The 21,443-nt window shown below is 38.4% G+C and overlaps 1 protein-coding gene across 9 annotated transcripts in view; it reads left to right on the top strand.

Moving 5' to 3' along the window:
* CNKSR2 (connector enhancer of kinase suppressor of Ras 2) overlaps positions 1–21,443 on the top strand; it is a 221,638-nt gene that overhangs the window by 23,264 nt on the left and 176,931 nt on the right. For all 9 annotated transcript variants that reach the window (XM_068687529.1, XM_068687500.1, XM_068687519.1 and 6 more), the window contains exon 2: positions 14,635–14,798. In XM_068687529.1, coding sequence (XP_068543630.1) covers positions 14,635–14,798 — 164 coding nt within the window. The remainder of the gene's footprint in view (positions 1–14,634; positions 14,799–21,443) is intronic.

Below are 21,443 nucleotides of genomic sequence, written 5' to 3'. Positions count from 1 at the left end.
CTCTCAACTTTAAAGTGCTGCCTGAGAAACTGGCATGTCCTAAGTTGTCATGCTGTTATTTTTCTTTTCAAAAATATAACAGCAGTTTGCCTGAATTTTAATGTGAAGATATTAAAGCTTCAGAAGCCTCTTCCATTTTCCACTTTTCTCTGTTTACAGTCATGAAACTGGCCATTATGCAGAGAACCAGCTCTTTAGCAGTGCAGAACCTGTCATGAGAAGCAGAATGGCACTGTACCTTTATAGATATGAGATTTTTTTCAGTCCCTGCCTACCAGTGCTTAACTGTGTATGCTTTATTATTAAAAGGCCTGTTATTTATGAAATAGTTGAAGTTAGCAAAAAGATCCTAAAAGAACTGAAGAGTGTTAAGGAATTATAGGAGGCTGAAATAATATTTAAGCATGAGGGTGCCAGTGCAAGATCAGAATATAGCTGATAGATACATGTCCAACAGACTACTTGGCATTTGGAAACAATGGTCAAATGGTACACTTGATACCTTAGAACAGGTACTTGGAAATAAATGTGTCCTCTGTCTCTCAAAAATGCCTCCCTTCAAGTCTCACTGAGGCTCAGAAATTTTATTTTTAATGAGACGGGAGAATTCTGGGGCAGGTAACAGGGACAATTGTTTCCTTTACTCTTTAGTGACAAGGAGGAAGGCATATGAAGTTAGACAGAATTTTTATGATCAAAAGGCTATTAATTTATTCAGCTTTCATGACTACTTGAAATATCATCTAACCTATATTTCAGGTATGCTTTTAAGAGTAAATATGGAATAAGGGATCTCATGCAGTAAAACAAACAAACAAACAAAACCCCAGAGCATATAACAAGTTCTTTTAAACTCTGCAGGGTGAAAATTCTGATTTTTTTTTGGTACTTTTTTTTTCCAGCTTTAGATTAGGTCTTGATCATTTATTAGCACAATACTTGGTATTTTATACTGAGTACCCTTTCTAGTACTTTTCAACATAAAGTGAACAATGCTTGAATGGGCAGGAGATACTCAACAAGAACAAGTGTACTACCACTGGCTACATATTGCTAACACAGGAAGCCTTTAAACACCATTTACCTCTTGGTGATGTTTTGGGGAAATAGGTAGGGATATCCACAACTGAGAAACTTTATCCCATATTGACTGATACGAGTATTTAGTTCTGCTGGCTGGGGATGTTGCAGAAGAAAGGATGAAGATCACTCAAAGAAAACCAAGGTCAGAATGCATTCATGACAAAACTCCTTATTTAATAAGCTATGGCAACAATATATGAGAGCATGTGGAACTGCAGTCTCTCTAAATATGTTCTTGGGTTTAGTTTGCCATACATCCCATGTGGCTTGGTGCCAGGCTGTTTGCAAGTACATCTAAGCAAAATGTGCAAAAGCATCACTTTGTCTTGCATTGCCTTCTGTATGGCTCCATACAAGTAGGGGTCTAGGAACCTTCATTGATGACTCATTTTCTGTGATGCTTCTGGCCTCTTTCTACATTAATTGCTTGGGAGGTTGAGTGGCGTTCATCCTCCACCTTCCCATCAAAGGTTCTGAATGTTCCCTGCAACAGTATCAAAGTGTGGGAGTCTCAATATTTTTCCTGAGGTTTTCCCAGCATTAGGCCTCTACACTGGCTAGGTAAATGTGTGCATGTATATTTAGCAGCACTAAACTGCAGTATTTTTCACAAATGTATATACCATGTAACATTAACATTTAATGAAATACCTCATCTTGTCTTTGCACAAATCTTTGGGGACAGAGGTCTCATGCCATTGATTTAGTGTTATGCGGTTAATAGTTAAAAACAAACTGTTATTAATTTTGTGTGACGCATGCACACATTACTTTCCACGTGTACATTCATTTCTCTTTCCTGGGGATATAACATTGATGAGACTTGAAAGAGACTAAAATGTCACTGTAGATAAATTCAGTCTGAAGGATCTAATTCCTGCTTACTGCTTTTTTCTCATGGATAAATCGTATGAGCAATTAATGTGTGATTATGCAAAATGAGAAACTAGAAAAAGTGTAGCTTACAATGTCACTATAACAGATTTTGGTTGAGTTTTTATGTATTTACAATTTATGCAAAGATGATGACATTATTTTAAGTGTATTGCCAAATAAAATAGAAAACCAGCAAATGTATTTTCCCATGATCGAGTTATATGGGTTGCACTCCCAATTTGCAGGTTTACAGTTCCTATTATAAATTTTACATTATGGTATATGCTATTCTCTTTTAATGAGAGAAAGAGAGTTGGGAAGAGCAGGCACTCAAAGCTGTCCTTGCATGTATTTTTATATAGAGGTTTCTGCTTTGGATATAATTTGTAGCAGGTTGTCTTAGCCAAGAAGCTCAAAACTGAAATAGTTTTTGACTTCTTAACATAGATGGGATTTGTGCGTATCAGCATGTAATAAAGTTGTAAGGCTGTTTGTGAAGTTATTTGTACACGTTCTGTCCAGTTACAGGTAATGTCACTAGGGTTCTGTCTTAATCCTGAAATCCCTTCTGGGGTAAAGCAGACAGAGCCTATGTACACTGGATGGTCTTGCTTCTGTTGGAAGGCAGATCAAATGTTGGGAGAGGTTCCCTTGGAGCGTGGATGGAAGCCATCCTGTAAGCATTCCCAGTCAAGCCTAGTATCTTATCTACCACTGCTCTGGAGAGAGGTTGAGTGTCAGCAGGACAAAGTTGAGGCATCGCTTGCGTTGCAAAATTAATTGCTTTGCTTTTAGCCAAACTGCTGTGCTTTATGAAATCCATAGACTGTCTGACAGCATCACCAAATAAATCTTGAAGGCTTATCTAGACTAGTAACTGATTTCTGCAATGGTGGGAAGCAGTCTACAATATTGAGGTAAAGTATAGCTCTGACAACTGTTGTGCTATTTCTTCAGGGACATGATGTTCCAGCTCGCTCCAAAAAGATGCATTGTAGCTTAACAAATTCTTGGCAGCAAAGGTGGCTTTCATGGTGAAGAACTATAATAAAGGCTGTGGCAGAGCTTATTTGACTATTTTGCGTAATAGCATATATTAGCCCATGTGAGGGAGGGAGAAAAGGAGGGCCCTTCTTGTGACAACAACAGTGTGTTTAATGTGGCTGCTCCAGAGCACTCTGTAAAGATGCAAACATGCAAAGGCATTTGAAAGAACAACCAGTACTTATTTACTTACTCGGTTAATGTCAGGGGTGTGCTTGGCTTAAATAAACATCTTTTGACTGTCTTACTTGTTATACTTTTTTTTTTTTTTGCCCTTTAATATATGATTCATTTATATTTTGTGGAGATGTAGGATGCTTGCTGAGACATCTAAAGTATTGCTGTAAGGAAGTGATGAATATTAGAAGTATAGCTTTCTCTTTTCTTCCTTAAGGCACTCCTACGCATATCAAAGTATTCGACCAGTGATTTTAAGTTACAGATGTTTCTTTGTCATGTGGAGGGGGATGTACAGCTTTTCTGCCCACAACCCTAAAACCGTCCCAAATCTCACACTGTGCTGAATTGTGCGAACTTCTGCTCAAGAAAGCTTCAAGCCTGGGAATTGCATGGGCGTTGCAAGAGTTCACTCGGAGTTTGGAGAGACTTTCACTCCTGCGTGCCTGCTGTAGGCTTGGACACTTGACGGATTTGCACTTCCTATAGTTGTATGTGATCATGTAAAGCACAGCTGCAAATAATCATGAGAGATGGTGAAAAAGCTACGGAAAATTGGACTTTCATATCTCAAGTCCTGAGGGGGTGTTTGAGCCCCACAGTCCCTTCGAGCTGCTGGAGAAGCCAGTACCACACCTATTTAGACAAAGCCTTCCATCCTTGGGGGACACGGTGGTTGCATTTCAATACTTGCAGTCATGTTTGGGAATTTGTTAATTTATCACCCCTGCATGGTGCAGAATTCTTCATTGGGCAGGGGCTGTGAATTAGCATAAGTGTGGTCTCAGCTGCAGCCCTGGGGCTAGACCAGATGGAGTGTGAGTTTGCCTTGGGCAGACTGCACCCTCGCCCTCAGCCGTTCTGGCACCAACATGCTGGTGCTGGGCTTGAACCAGGTGGTACTGCCTTCAGTGTATTTTAATATCATTACTCTTATTGCATCCTTGAGAGATGTACTGGAGAAGTAATAAAGGCACATGCTGTCATTGGATGGACAGTTGCTCTCTTTGTAAACTTTAATCTTGCAAAGTTGCTTTGCACCAGTATAAACAGAAACCTCTAGGAAGTCTAAAGTCAGAACACATACTGAGAAACTTTGTTGTGCTCTTTCAAAAATTGCTTTGTATTTTAGGGGAAACCAATTAGCAAGGAGGTTACTCTTTAGAGTTTGATGTATGGTAGCAAGTTCTTAGAAAACGTCAAATCCCTGCAGGGCTAGGGATACAGGCAGATGTACAGGGAATCATGGGGGCAAAAATGGGAACATTTGAGGGTAAAAATAAAAATTCTTATGAAACACAAATAGATAAAGTAGATTTTAGTGAATGGTATTTAGGACCATAATTTTATAATGCTGACTGAAAAAAATGCCAGAACAGTTGCAATATATTTTAGTTTGCATGTGATATTTAGAAGAGAAAAATGGTACTTTGAGGAAGAAGTTAAAGATTGATTGGGCCCAAAAATACTTCCCTTTTTGAGGTTATCTGCAAACTGGAGTACGCATGATGAAAGGGGAGTAGAGAGATTGTGTGAGAGTGAAAACTGCCAAGTGAAACAATAGAAATAAAGCTAGCTGTTCAGGGATCTGAGTTCATTAGTAAAACAGCTTGAATTTCATGGAGGGAAAAAAACAGTTTAGCAAGGGCCTTGTGTCAGAACAATGTCTCCTTGAGATGATGGGATTTCCTCTGAGAAATTTCATGGAAGTATTTCATTTACTGTTTCTAATTTCATAATATTGATGATTCTTGGATAACTTGTTGGAGAACTTCTGGTTCTGGTACAGTACAGTATTCAAACAACCTCCCTGTCCTCAGTCAGCCTAGCTCCTCTTTGTTCTGAATACAAGTGGGATTCCTTCATAAAGAAAAAGAAAGATTCCTTACAGTTCAGATGTTTCTAGCTTATCCCTAGATGCCTCCGAAATTGCACTGAACTTCTAAGTCTGAATTTAAAATCTGTCATTTTATACATTCAATTATGAGGATGAATGCACACTTTCTACTATCCTCATTATGCCTGCCCTATGCCCCTGCAGTTGGATGTAGTAGTGTTTATCAGGAGTAATGCATGCTTTCCTTTGATTAGCTTCATTTGAGGGATTCCTGATTTTTAATGATGCTGTGGGTTGTTTGGCAAGCTCCTCTCCCTTCCACTAGCAAAGAGATTTCCGCTACCATTATGAGCCACACTAACTTTTCAGCACACTTCAGCATTTCTGGTGTGCAAAGGCCACAGCTGGAGTTGAACAATGTAATCGTTGTAATCCAATAATAAGAGTCCTAAATATAACAATAATTATAACCTCTTACATGGAGAACAATATTGATAATCAGGGATACTAATCCTTCAATTTCATAAAAATATAGCCCAATGTTGGATGTTGCACTATTATCCACGTTTTAAGATTTCAGATATTTAGCAAAACTCATATGTGCTTGTGTAAAGATTTGGCTTTGGTATACAGATGGTCAGAATGAAAACAAAAACCACCCAGAGAAATATGAATGATTACATTTATCAACAGATAAACACAATGCTGGATATTGTTCTCATAATTAACAAGCCTAACTTTCCATAATAAGCCCTGATTGTAAGTAGTCTAACAGCAAGGATCAGTTTTATTGAAAACTTGGCCTATTAGACACTTGTGGTCATTGCACACTGAAGGGCAGCTGAACTCCACCACAACTGCTCTCTCACTCCCCCTCCTCAAAGGAAGAGGAGGGGGAGAAAATATGATGGGGGTGAAAAAAAAGCTCACAGGTTGAGATAAGGACAGTGTAAGTAAAGAGAAAAGAAAGAAAAACAAGCAAAGGCAGTGCAGAGCAAAGAGAGAGAAAACAAACATTCTCTACTTCCCATTAGCAAGCGATGTTCAGCAGGGCCTCGATACGCAGAGTGATTGCTTGGGAAGACCAGTGCTTCCCTAACAAGAGCCCCCCCTTCTCCTTCTCCTTCCCCTTACCCATTCATAGCTTACTACCCTTTGGCTGTGGCCTGGAGGGGGCCTGGATGCCGTGCGTGTGCTGATCGGCTATAGCTGGACATGGGTGGCAGTAGTCAGGACATGGGCGTGATGCCAGCACTGTGCTAGCCGCAGATGCAGAGCACAGCGCTGTGTGGGCTGCTCTAGGGAAGGTTAATGCCATCCCAGACAGACCCAGTTCAACACTGCACCCAGTTCGGTCTTGTATATCTTTAAATCATGCTTGTAGTCAGTCTATATCTATAGTTTCTGCTTCTCCTCCTCCTTGTTTTAATTTACTTTTTTTTTTTTTTTTTTTTTACTCCAATAAAACCCTTTAAAAGTTGTTCAGCACACGTTTTTTTAAAGCAGAGCTATTGATGAGCCAGGTACAATCTGTTCAGTTTTGATGTTTCTGCAGTTTTTTGATGAACAAAATTGCCATTTATTACCAACACTCTCATATAATGAATATTCATCCAGGTCTCATAAGAGCTCACGATTGTGAAATGAGACTGTATCTGTAGGCACAGAAACTGCAGACATTTAAGAGTTAGATTACTAGAACTGGATTTGTTTTTTTAATTACAGAATTAGTACTGGCTTGGGACAGTAATTCTCTCACCCCAAATTGGGTTTCAACCCAGCACCTTCATGAATGCTCTCTTTGGCTTCCCAGTTCTCGCCTGGCATAACTTTCTCCTTGTTTACTGGCACCTTTTCACCCTTCTCCTGACAATAACCTTAAATGCAGAGTACAGTGCAAGATCTAAAAAATAATTCAATTTCCACTTGATATTTTGTGCATCTCTTCAGGAGCCCAGTGCAATGCCTTCTGTGTTTACCTCAGTGCTGTATGCAGTACCTCTTCTCTGCTAGCCAGGATCTTAGCATTTATAATACCCTCAGGAGAGGCTACATTATGGTTGCTTGTTTTCATGTCCCCATATTCTGCCTAAAAGTTCACATCTGAACTAAAAGTTCTTCATTGCTTATTATTTAAATTTAAATAATTAACAAATTGAACATGCTTTTCTGGCGAGAGTGGTATATGTCTAGTGGATATAGTGTTTTTTTCTTACTGTTTTCCTTTCGTTACTTAAAATAAATTGTATATATTTCAGTTAGCAGCATCTTTTAGCTACTGTTTTGACTATCAACAGTTAGCTCCTAGTTTATAAAAATAAATAAATAAAAAATCAACCCAACCCTAAGCTGCACATGACGAACATATTATACTGTATTCCATGAATAAGTATGTTATGTTGGAAAAGATCCCAATAATCACTCCTTCAGTCATTTTTAATGTTTGTTTAAAATGCTTTTTGAGTTTTCTTTGACTAATGTAGGGAGAGGGAGTGAATAATTCTTTGCAGTAATGGACAAATACATCTTACAGTTAGAGGATTTTTGCCTGAAATTGCAGATAACCAGTACACAAAGTAATTGGCCTGCTGTTTTGTAAATATTCTTGTAATTCAGCAACTTGGCATTTTTTTCATTAATAAATCCAGTGCCTGCAATTATTATTATTATTTTTTTTCAGTTTTAAAAATAAGGTACTTTTTCCTCAATCCAGAATGAAAGCTGCTTCTCTTGTTTCTTTTGCCATTCTACTTGCAGTACTTCTCTGGGACGGGACATTACTTTTTTGCTACTATACAATCCTTCAATTTACCATCTATAGCACTTAAATGGATTCTGGTCTCTGCTTTGTCATTTGACACTGACAGCTGTGACATCTGCTTGTCACACATGAGACCTGGGAGGTGCTGCAGACCCTAATGCAGGAAACATCCCTGAGGTGGGGAGTAAACATCTCCCATCTACAAACTGTGGTGAAACCTGCCCTTTTTAATCACTTTCCTTATGCTGTGGTTCCCCTGTGGAGGACACCTGAGTGTGTATCCCAGGTAAGAGCTGCTGGAGAAAGGATAACTGCCTGCTCCAGGCTGCTGGCCATACCCAGGAGCAGATCTGTTCTTGACCTGGAAGACAGGAAGAAATTTTGGTTTACTGTCTTGCTCCTTGGCATGAGGAAAGCCTCTTTTTGTATAAAGAAAGCAAATACATTAGTAGCTCACCAGCCTTAGATTGATAAAGCCTAGTTGCAAACCTGTGAGTGATAGCACAGTTTTAACTTATCAGGAACTCAATTGGACATTTAAGTTAAAATGGTGTGTGACATGAGTGAACCCACATGGAGTCAATCCTTAGGAGTAGTTCATGTTTTGGCAGTTCCTTTCATCACACTAGTTTGAGTAAAAAGGTAAAACTGTAAATGTAGTTTACAATCTGAAAAGGCATTGTATCTAAACTATCTAAATGCTCAGTTTACCTTTAACTCCATTTTAAACTTTTTTCTCCTGATGACGTGTTAAATTCTGTGCTACCGTCCATTGCCTGAATTTACATGTGTTAAGGTGTGAAACTAATGGAGTTCAGTTAGGGCACAGTCTTCCTGTTACCAGATTGAAAGATGAATTTGTTTGCTTCAAATTAAAAGCAAAGAAAGTCTCCAAACCCATCACTTTAAGAAAGCTGAGTGTTTTCCCCTCCCATGCAAAATATGTATTGTCTGCACATTATTGCTGGGATTACAGAACAAGGACATACCAAGGGAAGTTGTCAGTTTACATCCTCATTCTGATTTACCAAGGGAGCATAAAAATATACTCCTCTGTCAAAGTTTCAGGCATGATGGCTACACCTGTAATGTTCATAATATTTCCCTTAACCCCAAACTGGAAAGAAGACTAATAAGTACACATACTCTGTCATTTCATTGTATTTTTCCAATCCTAAGAAAAAATTCCTTTGCCACCAATTTGGGGAAAAATATTCTACCTAGTTGCCACTATTTTTACAGCTGTATTTTCTCATGTATATCTGAGTAGCTGGTTAGAGTAGGAATCTAGTCATAGAAAATGATGACTATTTTTTATCATACTTTGAAATACTTTTTTTAAGAGTGCACTGATCTCTTAAAGAGCCACTTCACACACATTATGGGTAATTTAAATTGGTTGGATTTTCAGAAGAAACAAATTTGCGCTTTTGCTGTAACTAAGATGCACTGCCACTGTGCTTGTGTACATCTAATCCACATTTTAGACTGTCAGAGTCCTTACCCTTGCTTCTGTTACAGGTTCGGCAAATAGCTCAGTTTTTACAGAAACAGTCCCAGAGAGGAGGGAGGAAAGACTTCTTGCAGAGTAGATAGTGGGATTAGAATTGGAGGATGTATTTAATGGAGAGGGTCATTTAACTGACTTACTACAGATGTGCATAACCTATTCTGGTGCTGAATTACAGGGTTGTTTGTTGGCTTGCTTGTTTCAAAAGGTAACCTATTACACACATGGAAAATAATACCTCAGAGGGATCGTGAAGTGTGCAATTGTGTTATTAGTTAGAAGACTGCAAGTATGGAAGATTTCCCCTGAGGGTAGCACTGCATCATGCAATCTTATTCCAGAAAATCATATGAGTTATAATAAAAAAGAGTTAAATAAATAAATAAACATTTTCTTATCAGTTTCTATTGTGCCATTGTAAAAATGGGAATTCACTGCATAGAAATCTGCACAATTTCACATCAATGAGCCATTAAAAACTGTTAATGACTTGGTGAACTCTGGCCTGGCTCACAGAAGGCAGAACTCAATGACAGAGTAGGGAAGAAAACATCTATGTTGTGTTCTACTTGAAGGAGAAACTTTTCTAGGGAAGTTTTTTCTTTTGATATTAAAAGCACAGACTTCTTAGCAGTTTCCTCTGGAGTGGCTTTTTTATTTTATTTTTACCTTTGTTGTTGCTTGTTATTTGTTTAGTTACACAAGATAGAGCTTTCTTTAAACTTAATGAAGAGAGTGCTTCTTCTCTGTTAATGCAGAGAACAGTATATCTGCACACAAAATACCTCAGTGGGATGCTGGCTGACAAAAAGTGCAATGTATTAGTTTCCCACCTTAATTGCTCTCCTAGACCCCCGTCAAACTGTCTGGGTAATGAGAGTGCAGTAGTGGGATCTAGGTAGCATTGCCAAGCTCCCTGGCTGGAAAGCTCAGGTGGGAAGCATCCCACATGGGGGATTGGTTCTTGAAGAGCTGGCCTCCTGGGAAGTCTGTCATATTGCTGGAGCATGAGACTTGAGGACTCTTTCAAAACAAAACCAAAACCAAAAACTCAATAACTCAATACTCAATATCTTAGGGTTAGTTTGACGAGGAGGGGGGCTGTTGTATATGAGGCTGTTACTTGTTCATTGATGTCACAAAACCTCTCCGATATCCTATGGGACCTTATACATCCATAATAAAATAATGAACCTGATTTTTGTAGAAAAACTGTTGTTCTTGAAATATCCAGGACTGTTAAGTATTTGGCAACCTCAGTTGCACCCATGGCTAGGAACAGGGAATAGTCCATCAAACTGAGTTATTTGCTGGGATTCCTGTGGTATGTGAGTTGTATGATATCCTTGAATATGAGAGCATCTGGGCATAGAAGAGGAGCAGAGCATGACAGAATAATTTCTATTACACTGAAGTTGGGTGGATGCGGTTAAGACAGTATTGCAAAAGAGAAATCTGTGCTTTCCACGCTGGCTTCCAGGGTGTCTTGATGGAGCCCAGGTGCTTGATGTTTTTTTGGTATCTCTTGTCCTGCCCCAAGTCAAATGGCATCATAAGCCAGGAATGCCAGTTCCCTGCAGTTTACTTGCTGCTGGAAAATAAGGCTGTCTGCCGTGGCTCTGGGAGGATGAAAGATGCGGGTGAGCAGCACTGACTGCCCTTTTGTATTGTTAGTATCTCCTATCAGTGTGCAGTTTTGTTTACAGAAAGAATTAGTGGTCTTTAATTAAGAAATAAAGCGACAGAAATAAATGACTTTTTATAAGGATATTCTATTTAGGGAGTGAGGGGAAGTAATTGTGGCAAGCTATTCTGAAAATGTCATGCAATCTACAGTTAAATTATTTTGTTCTTTCCTGGATCTGTTTTTTATGAAATTGGTGAGTCAAGCAATTGTCAGTAATATTTTTGTTTTCTTTAATTTTTTCTTACCTTATATGAACTATATGCATCTGTCTATATTACATCTGAATGACAAAAATACACAGATAGCAGGCAGAGGAAGAATATAGGCTTTATTTAGAATTAATTTTCCGTAAGTGTTTATTAAGTGCATCTGTCATGTCTTATTCTGGATTTGTGCTGCTAGTCTCTTACTGGGAAGTCATTATTTTATTTTATTTTTTTGAAACCTGATGACGTTGAATACTCTAATTGCATTATTCTCATTCAGAAGTCTATGTAAGCAGTGTGGGACTTATGTTGAGGCATATCTTACTTACTGCTGTCTTTTTTTAGTCATTTAGCAAAAGCACATCTACAGTCTATTTTTAATATATTTTAGATGAACCATTTTGTTCATTGTCAAGAATATTCAATTTCTTTCAAAAAATAAATGTCATTGTACAAGAGACGGTGCTTGTAACATAGGTCATGCAATTAATTTCCCAAATGGAAAACTTGCACTTAAGAGTGCTTTTGAAGAAAATAGGTACAAATATGGATAAATCAAGAAGCCTCTTATCATATACTTCATGATGGTGGTATCCTGTGTATGCGTGTAAGGGAGAACAAGTCAAATGGATTTAAAAAGGCTTGAAAGAAAATTATTTTCTTTTGAAAGTTAAATGTCTAAGTGAGTTCTTATAGAACTGGGACTTGGTAAATAGCCTTTCTTCCAGGTGTCAGGCAGAAAAGAATAACTGATCTGTATTGCCACTTACCTGTTTGCTAATAGTAGTGCACATTACCTAGTGCGTAAAATAAATGGCAGCATACGGATGAGTTGAGGGTGCCCATTGAAATGCTTTTGGACTCATACTCTTTGACATGTTCAGAAGCAGTGGTGTCTTAGACATTAAGGTCTTCATTGTACACCACACGGTGTTTGTGTGTATTGTGGTGTTTTACAATGAAACAGTAGTTTCATTTAAAAGCAGTTCTAAGGGCCAAAGCCTGAGTATTTATTAGTTAAGTACAAAGTGGGGAAAGGCACTCCACAAAGCATTAGTGTTCCTGTCTTCTGTTCTGTGCATATGTTTGGTGGCAAAGTCCTTTTATGGATCAAAGTTGGTGGTTCTGGTAATTCATAGCCAAGTTTGTAGGGGAATGAAACTAAAGAGAATAAAAGCTTTTGTATGTCATTGCTCTTAATGAGAATTTAACTACTGGTATTTCTCATTATTGGTGACTTACGGAACAATTTTTAGCTTCTCTCAAGCTGGTCAAGCACATTTGAGAGCTGCGTGGTAAGGTGTAACCTGATCATAGAATCGCAGAATGGCGCAGGTTGGAAGGGACCTTACAGACCATCTAATTCCAACCCCTCTGCCGTAGGCTGGCACACCTACCACTAGACCAGGTTGCTCAAAGCCCCATACAACCTGGCCTGGAACATTTCCAGGGATGTGGCATGCACAGCTTATAGAGGCAACCTGTTCCAGTGTCTCACCACCCTCTGAGTAAAGAATTTCCTCCTTATATCTAACCTAAATCTACTCTCTTTCAGTTTAAAGCCATTCCCTCTTGTCCTATCAGTTCACCCCCTGACCAAGAGTCCCTCCCCAGCTTTCCTGTAGGCCTCCTTTAGGAAGGCCACTCTAAGGTATCCTCAGAGCCTTTTCTTCTCTATGCTGAATGTCCCCAACTCTTTCAGCCTCTTGTTGCTCTCTGCTATTATAATAGAGTATACAAGTTATTTGAGCATCTATTTGTTTAGAAAGGGAAGTGAATGGAAGGCATGGCTCTCAGTGTCTGGTTAACCTAGACTTTTAAGTGACTTTGTTGGAGAAGCAAGAAATGAGGTGGAAAGCTCTGGAAGAAAGTGGTTGGAGGCTGCTGGAACTGGGAACTGGCTCATGAGAATTTCTGGTCTCTTGGTCTGGAGGATTTTGTTTACAGTATGTTTGCTTGTGGTTTAGTTTTGGTGTGTGAATTCTAGAAGTTTAAGCTATGTGAAGATTGTGCTGGTGTGCTCAGGGCTGGAGCAACTCTGCTTGCCTGCAGCACCAACACCACCTTTGTGGAGGCTCTCAGGAGGTGTGGCTGCACAGGGGTGAAAGAGAAAAGAAAATGGTACAAAAACAGCTTCAGAGAAGCTTTATGCTATACACTGAAGCTCTTGTGAGTCTCCTGCTCAGCAGCCAGATAGATCTTTCCTCTTCCACGTATCTTGAGATTTTTCAGGCATTTTGATTAGCAAGTAAAAGTGTTCTCACTGCCTTACAACCTAATAAGCAGGCACCTTTCCATCATTAGGAAAGGAGATATGTGCTGGTTGTGGTTGTTTGAAGACTGACATCAGAAAGGTGCAATCTTTGAAGACACAGCTAAATTAATACATTCAGGGTTTTCTTCAAATCCTGATACTCAGCATCAATTGCATTCTTCTGTCAGAGGGTATTCAGTGTGGTGCAAAGTTTAGGTAGACCCATGCAAAACTAGGAGTCTTTCTTATCCCCTTGGCACAGGGATCGACGTGCTGCAGAACTTCACTGAGCTGGTTTGGTCCTCTGAGGCAAGGACTGGTGGGGAAGAGGTGTGTGCTCTTGCTCTGCAATGCTCTTTGCTCCAGGCAAAGTCATGTAGTCAGCTACACATCATTAGACTGGCACACAAACTGAACAGCTACACTTGGTGTGGCCCCAGAGCAGGACCTGGCCCTGTAGAACAGGAGATCAGCAGGGTACAAACAATCTCAGAGTAGAAAACACACTCTGACATTGCACCACTCTTCTGCGTGTCCCTTCATGAGCTGCTAGTCAAGAGTCCCAGGAAAGGGCAGGTTCCTAGGAGAGGGCACCTCCAGTACTGCCTCTTCATCATGCAGCCTGCAATGGCAGAGGTAGGCTGGGAGAGAGGTTAAGAGGCACTGACAGCTTGTTACTCCTGGATGCATTGCATTAAATGTATTCACACTTCTATTTCCTCTTAGAATTTTTTCTCTGGCATAAATGTTTTCCCTCGTTTCTGGACTCTTACAGTACTCTAATAACTAATGCAATAGCTTCTGCAGCACTCAGAAAAGTCTTCCTGTCCTGTGTTCCCACTTCTCCTCTCCCCTTCCTGATAGAGCCATTGCTAATATACCTGTTATTAGAGACTGTCAGATATGCATTCATAATGCAGTATACTGTAAGAATTCAGGGCTCTGTTTGGGCTTCAGGAGTGATTGGTGTTGTTCAGAGGTAGAGAAGCCACAGCTGCCACAGCTCTCCAAATGTTATGATTTATGGGCAGCATAACATTATATTACTCGTGTTAGTAACATTTACATATTTATTTTGAAGATAGGACAAATATCCTCTGTTGGCTTGATTTTCAGTTCCAGTCCATTTTGATTTGATTTTCTATGGCAGGATAAGATGTTGCTAACTTTTCTTTCCTTCTTCCTTTCTGTTATTGCAGGTCTTGATGACTGCCTGCAGCAATATATTAAGAACTTTGAGAGAGAGAAGATTAGTGGCGACCAACTACTACGTATTACACATCAAGAACTGGAAGATCTTGGAGTCACGCGAATTGGCCACCAGGAACTTATCTTGGAAGCAGTAGACTTGCTCTGCGCACTGGTAAACTTCTTGGGGCAAAAGGGGAGGGAGCGAATAGTACTTGCATATTGATCACTTGTATATTCAGATTTCTAGACCTAAAAACTATAAAAAATAGTTCAAGAAACTCCTGACATGCAATGTATGAACAATTTAACATTTTAAAATACAGGAAAGATAAAGAACAATATCTATTGCTAAGGTAGTCCTTGTTAAATAACTTGGTACCAAAGATTTAAGAGTTCCATATCTGTCTTTATAGGAAGAAAAAAGAAAAAAAAAAGCCTGAAATCACAAGACTAGACTGTGTTTGGTTTGGAATGTAGAATAATTGTATATTTTAAAGCAGTAATTGAGTGCCGGTTGCCCTTTACAAACAAAATGTCCTGATATTAACCATGTCATTTTTCACTGATCCTTCATGCAGTCCCTCAGAGTATAGCAAATTATTTTTTAGATGATTATTCAAGCTTGCTGAAACATAGCTGCTTGTATTTCACAGTAGAAAGGATTAAATACTGAAATAATTATCTTATGTGTAAATAATACATACATCTATGATGCAGTATACAGAGGGATTTTGCAAATGGTCTTTTCAGTCACATTGTGTCACGCAAAATTTGGATTATCCCCTCAGTGATGGGTGTGGTGCTGGCTTTACCATTCTTACAAATTTTTCGTGTGTGATTGTAAAGATCAATGATAGATCGGGTACACTGTCTGCATTCTCTGCTGTAGGAAGGATTGTGAACAGCTCTGCTAAGATCTACTTGACTGCCTGAAGTGGTGTTCTGTAGATTTTTAATGCATACTACTTCTCCAAGCTTCAGAAGCAGCTTTAAGGAAGCTGAATCCCAGTAGAGGAAATCAAAGATGGTACTCTGAAAGGCTCTTCAGAAGGCCTTGTGGGTTCTCAATATGCAGCAGCTTTTCTGAATATCCTATTATTGCAACTTTGGGAGATAGATGTGAGGAGTAATGAAGAGAGTGAAAAGAAAAATTAAAAATGTAAAAGGAAAAGTAAAGAAGGGGAGAAAAGACTTTCTGTGCAGGAAGATATTATGTTTTAAACATTCCTTAGACTTTCTTCTTTAGAGTAGTATTCATAATACATGTATGTGTTATGAAGTAGCTCAGTGTGATAAGTTAACTCATTTATTTTGTTTGTGTGTTGTTGATTCTTTAAATAATGGAAAGGCTGCAATCCATCATTTAAAAAAAATGTACAGACATACAAGGAAACAGAGTTAGTCACAAAGTACTTTTCTCATCAGAAAATGCAATGGAAAACAAGAAAATAAATACTTAATTAACGGTAGGGTGAACACTGAGGACAATTCCTTCTAAGCACACAAGGGAGACAGATTGTGGCTTTTTCAAATATATCCTATTTTCACAGAAATAACTTTGTTTGTTAGCTGAAATTTCCTTTTGTTTTTCTGGTTACATAATTAGAGATGTTATCTTTAGACAAACAAACACATCTTGTATTTGAAGCTGCCTTATCATAGACAATAGTGTATGGAACTAAGTTGTATATCAAATAAGGAATTTGTAGTGAAGACTAACACTGCCTTCTTAATTCACGCAATAAGTCTCTACCTTCCTGGTCCATGTTGTATATAGTGTCTGCTTTTCTGAGTTGGTCTTAAAGAAAACTCCATCACTGAAACATGATAACAGGCATTCAGATCTCAACTTCTAATTTAAGTTGAGGCTTTTTCAGTCTCACAGTTGGCTGCTGATGGCTCCTCAGGGACACAAAATGTGATTGTTAAATTGATTTTAGTGGACTTAATTTGAATTTATTGTTCACCAAACAGATAAACCTCTTAGGAAATTTAATTCAGAGGCAATCCTTTTGGCTATACTACTCCTATACTTACAGCCTTTCTTTTTTTTATTGCATCAGTAAGTATCTGTCCTGGTCAGTGCTTGCCTGTTCTTCTGATTAGCCTCTGAAATGGGCTGTATGTTCAGGAGAACTCTAAGCCCATGAGTGTTCAGCGTAGAACAACTGCTCATGCAGGTAGTCAATGTGCGAGTTTTTGAAATGAAAGTTTTCTGCTTATTTCTTGTTACACTGGAGTTTAACAGGATTCATGATACAATTTGCATGAGTTACAGGTGTTGGATCCAACTGAATTAAGGTCTAATTGGATGCTGGAAATTATCAGTGGTAAGATGAGATAGGAATAATAATATTAATTTTGCCTTGCATACATAATCTCTGATTTTAAGCTAATCGTTAAAAGCCAAAGGGATTGCAGCTTCTCGTTCATCTCCCCATTCTCTCTGAGTCAGTGAGTGACCACCTAAAGAGTTTTTTTGGTGTTGAGGACAAAACCACTTCCCACCATTTATTCCTTCTCCCACTCTGCAAAGAGAGGTTTCTAAGGCAGAGGGGCTATCAGTGAGGAAAGCTGCTGTGATAGTTGATATGCTTTAGGAGATTCCTTCTTTCTATCCCTTTCCAGCAGTTTTTTGGGGAAGACTTCTGGTGATTTCTGCTTTTTAGCTGTGTTTATGGCAAATAGCAAACTATATTGTTGTATTACATGTCTGTAGCTCATGGGCCAGTATTTTCTTCCTGGAGGGAAGTGGAGGACCTGAATAAACCATGTTTGACAGGTATGGAGAATGCTTGGGACCTCCTTAGCAAGCAGGCTGTGAACAGTGCTGAAAAGGCAAACTGCTTGGTGCATTAACAGTGGGAACCACTTATGATTGATAGCCTTATTTAAAGGAATTGGTTTGCTGACATTTGACAGAAGGTGGGTGGCTATGGTCTCTCACAGTATTTCCATCGTGTCATAAGCACTTGCAACAAATGGATTCTCCGGTGTTTGCTAGCTGTTTGGAGGACAAGTGGTGGCCTGTGTCACTTTCTCAATTGAGTCTCTCTTGGCTGCCAGCTGCCATACTGTGCTGTTGACAGGACAGCAAGTACACGGGCTGAGATTCACAGGTTTTCTTTTCCTGTGCTGCTACAGAGAAGGTGGGATAAAGATTTTGCCCAGCAGCTACTGCTGTTACAGGTCATTCTTGGTGATGATAGTGGGGGCGGACATGTATCATACCATCACTGAAGCTGAACGTGCTCCAGGAGAGAGCGAGTACTGTAACCAATGTGGTATGAGTCTTCACTCTCTCCTTCAGTCTGTGAAGGTGGGAGTATGTTCAGTAGATTATCTTGCCATTATGTTTTTGTTTGTTTGTTTGCTTGTTTTGTTTTATTTTTATTTTTTTTAACAACTTTGTCAGAAAGGGCAAGATAAATGAAATGCACTCTATGCTTAAAAATGCTTAAAAGCAGGAATTAAGGAGGTATGTGATGGTATTTAATTGCTAGAGTTTGGTGCATGGTTTTGGATGAGTTCTTGAGAAAACACCATGATGGAGCTACTCCTGTAGAGTTTCTCTGTTTCCAGTAAGACATGTCTTACTTTCCCTTTCTGTTCAAATTGGTACGTGAAACCAAGACCATGCTGTTGAAACCAACAGATAGATTCCTGCTTGATGTAGAAATGCATGTTGATTCATGCTGACAAAATCTCAGAACTGGCTGAAAACTGATAAACCAAGAAACTGCATGCCCAGTTGTGGAGAGATGGGAGAACTTCTACTGAGTTAACTATCACGGTATTTTTTTTACCCGAACTACTCCCAGTTAATAAAAGATACACTTGCTCATCACTTATAAAAATTATCACCTAGAACCAGCCCTAACTTCATCCTTTCCTGATGCTCATTATAGTGAAGCTAGTGTAAGACTACTTTACATTCCATAAGTAAACAAACCAGAGCAGCAGACCTTCATCCACACAGAAAATGCCAGGAGCCTTGCTTCTCAGATGGCTGCTTTAAGAACCCAAGCTTACTGAACAATGCCAACTGAAAATGAATTGAGGAAAGACAGAGGTGATGCTTACAAGAGGAATGTATATTGAAGAACAGATTACTTAGGTAATGCCATCAAATTGCTGTAGCAATCTTCAGTTTTGAAATGCATCAGAAGGTCTTGTACCTCCTGAAATACCTAACTTTGCAGGAGGAAAAAAAGAAGTCCATAATTCTTGTTCCATCTTCTGTTTGTCAGGAGACGATGTTTCAATTTATCAAACTGGGTATGACCATATTTTGTGGAGTGTCCTTGGCCTCTGATCTTTGTCTCCTTGGCATCAAATTTTTCCCAGAAAATGTTACTTTCTGCCTTGCTGTCTGGAGAATAGAAAGATTGCACAGCCAAAGATTTCTTCTTCCATCTTTAAGAAAATGATCCAATGTTCCTGACATATCACCACAATATATTGATGCTTAAGGGTGGTTTTTTTGGTAGTGGTGTTTTTTTGTTTGTTTGTTGTTTTTTTTTTTTTTTTGCTTTGCTTTTCCAAATTATAATGTACATTTTGTTTGAATGAAGAATATTAAGTTATCTTCATTTCATCATTAACACTTTTTTTAAAAAATGAGAACTTGAAGTGGAAATTATTTTATCCTGAGATGATAAGAATATTTAGAAAACTTCACAAATTACATTTGAATGCTTTAAAATTTTATTTAAGCAGATGTGTTAAAGCCCTATGAATTTACAAAATATTTTTCAGGGAACCTGCATTTGTGTAGAAGAGATTTTTGTTTAAAAGAAAAAAATGTTTTTGCTTTGTACAGAATACTGATTTTAGTACTGGTTTCATGCAGGTTACTTAAATTTGCTGTGGCTGTGCAGGAATTTATTATACACTGTACATCTGAATCTGTAAAGCTAGAAGACTACAGCAGATGAAATAGCATTATTATTTGGCAGACAAAATGTTGGTGTGTGTGCTAACAACATGAAATTACTTATCATTTACCACTAACACACATTCATTTGCATATAAATGTTTTAAAAAGTGGATCTACTTTACCCATGAATGATTCAATTCCTCTTAAGAATTATGCCTTTTATCTTAATTTCATCTTCTTGCCATTTCTCACACACATACTTTCCTTTGCCCTTATGACTACTCAGATCTTAAAAATACTTTTGTCAGTAATAGTGAATATTACACTTTATCACTGTAGGCTGTGAGGAAATGAGGAAGGCTTTCATTCTAGAATGGAAATGTGTGTACTGAAGTTACAATTTATTGTTAATATTCTGCATGCTCACAGCAGAAAAAAATACTTACCCTTTTTACTCTTGCCCTTTGCAAGTTAAAATTCTACTTATATATCATCTGCCTTCCTGTCTTCAGCCTGAGCTAACTTACTGCAAAGAAGGAAATCCTCAATCAAAAGACCATAACCGGATCAATAAAACCAGAGACCTAAAGGGTGTGTGTTAGCTGATCACATTGAAAATGTTTGTTGCTGTTAGTAGATCTTTTCTACAGAACTGCAGTAAAGCCTGTGGTATGCCAAAGGCAGTAAATATGTCCATATGCAAAGGGTGAATGTGAATGCCCTTCCTCTGACCTATCTCAAAAATTGGCTATGTAGATAGATACTTTTCTTAGTTGCTTTTTTCTTTGGGCTGTTCTGAGTTGCGGGCAAGTGCAAAATATATGCCTTGATTAAAAGCAGACCAATTAAAAAAGGCTGTTGCAATGTAAAATGTTTTAAAAGTGGTAGTGTGTTCATAACAATCTGTTGTTGTTGTTGAAACTGCTGATAAGCTGCTTAAGAATCTGTGAAATGCACTTACCTGACTATAAAACTGGTATTTTGAATTCTGGAGAAATAACAGGACCTGGCTGACAAAGGCCAAAATTACATGAGGGAGTAGAAAAAATAAATAAATAAATAAATAATGAGCACTTGGTCTTGCAGAATCTGCTGCTTGAATAAGAGTAAGATGAATAGTTATATAATTGCTCTATTAGTGCTACAAAGCATAACTAGGGTTTGGCTTTTTGATGTGTTACTTGATTGTGCTGTGGAAAAAGAGCTGTTTTTTTTTCAGGAAAGGGGAGGACGATGATTATTATTAATCATTACCAGGCTCTGCAGGACTGTAGCCGTCATGCACCTGATTTTTTTCTGACTGCAAATGTTTAGGATAAATATATTATTTGAAACCATCTGCCATTTAATCAGTATATATTTAATAACTACAATAAATTATAAGTGCAATTTGAACTATCTGTCTTTATTTCTTATTGACTAACTCTGTATTTATGAAACAGATATGTAAGGATCATATGTTGTGAACTTCTAAATTATCCCATATGTCAGTGCTATTTGAAGGAGAGAGAACCCTAGCGTTGGCATTTCATGATGCTGGAAGAAGGGCTGTTAGGACTATATGTTGTAGGCAGAACTGATGAGTTATAAAGTTACATAAGGCACCTTCCATATGACAAGCTGTGTTCTCAAGCCGCTCACAACTTTAAACTGGTAACCTCAAATGGTGCCTCATTCTTTGTGGGATGTGTTCAGACAAACGTTTTTGAGAATGAGATTCAGAACAGGATGCATTTTGTTTGTTTCAAAAACAATGCTGGAGAAAAAGCTTGGAATTTTTCAGAAGAAATTTTTAGCGACCCCAGATTTTGAGGCATGGTTTTGAAATGGCTGCTATGCACCATAGTATCCACATGATGCTGTTTTGATAATAAATTAAAAAACTTCCTCAGGCTTCCCAAGAACTGAGGGCTCTAATCTTTACTGTTTCCAGTTTGC

The sequence above is a fragment of the Anas acuta genome, chromosome 1, assembly GCF_963932015.1.
Source record: "Anas acuta chromosome 1, bAnaAcu1.1, whole genome shotgun sequence".
Taxonomy (NCBI): Eukaryota; Metazoa; Chordata; class Aves; order Anseriformes; family Anatidae; genus Anas; species Anas acuta.
This window is presented reverse-complemented; position numbering and strand designations above follow the sequence as displayed.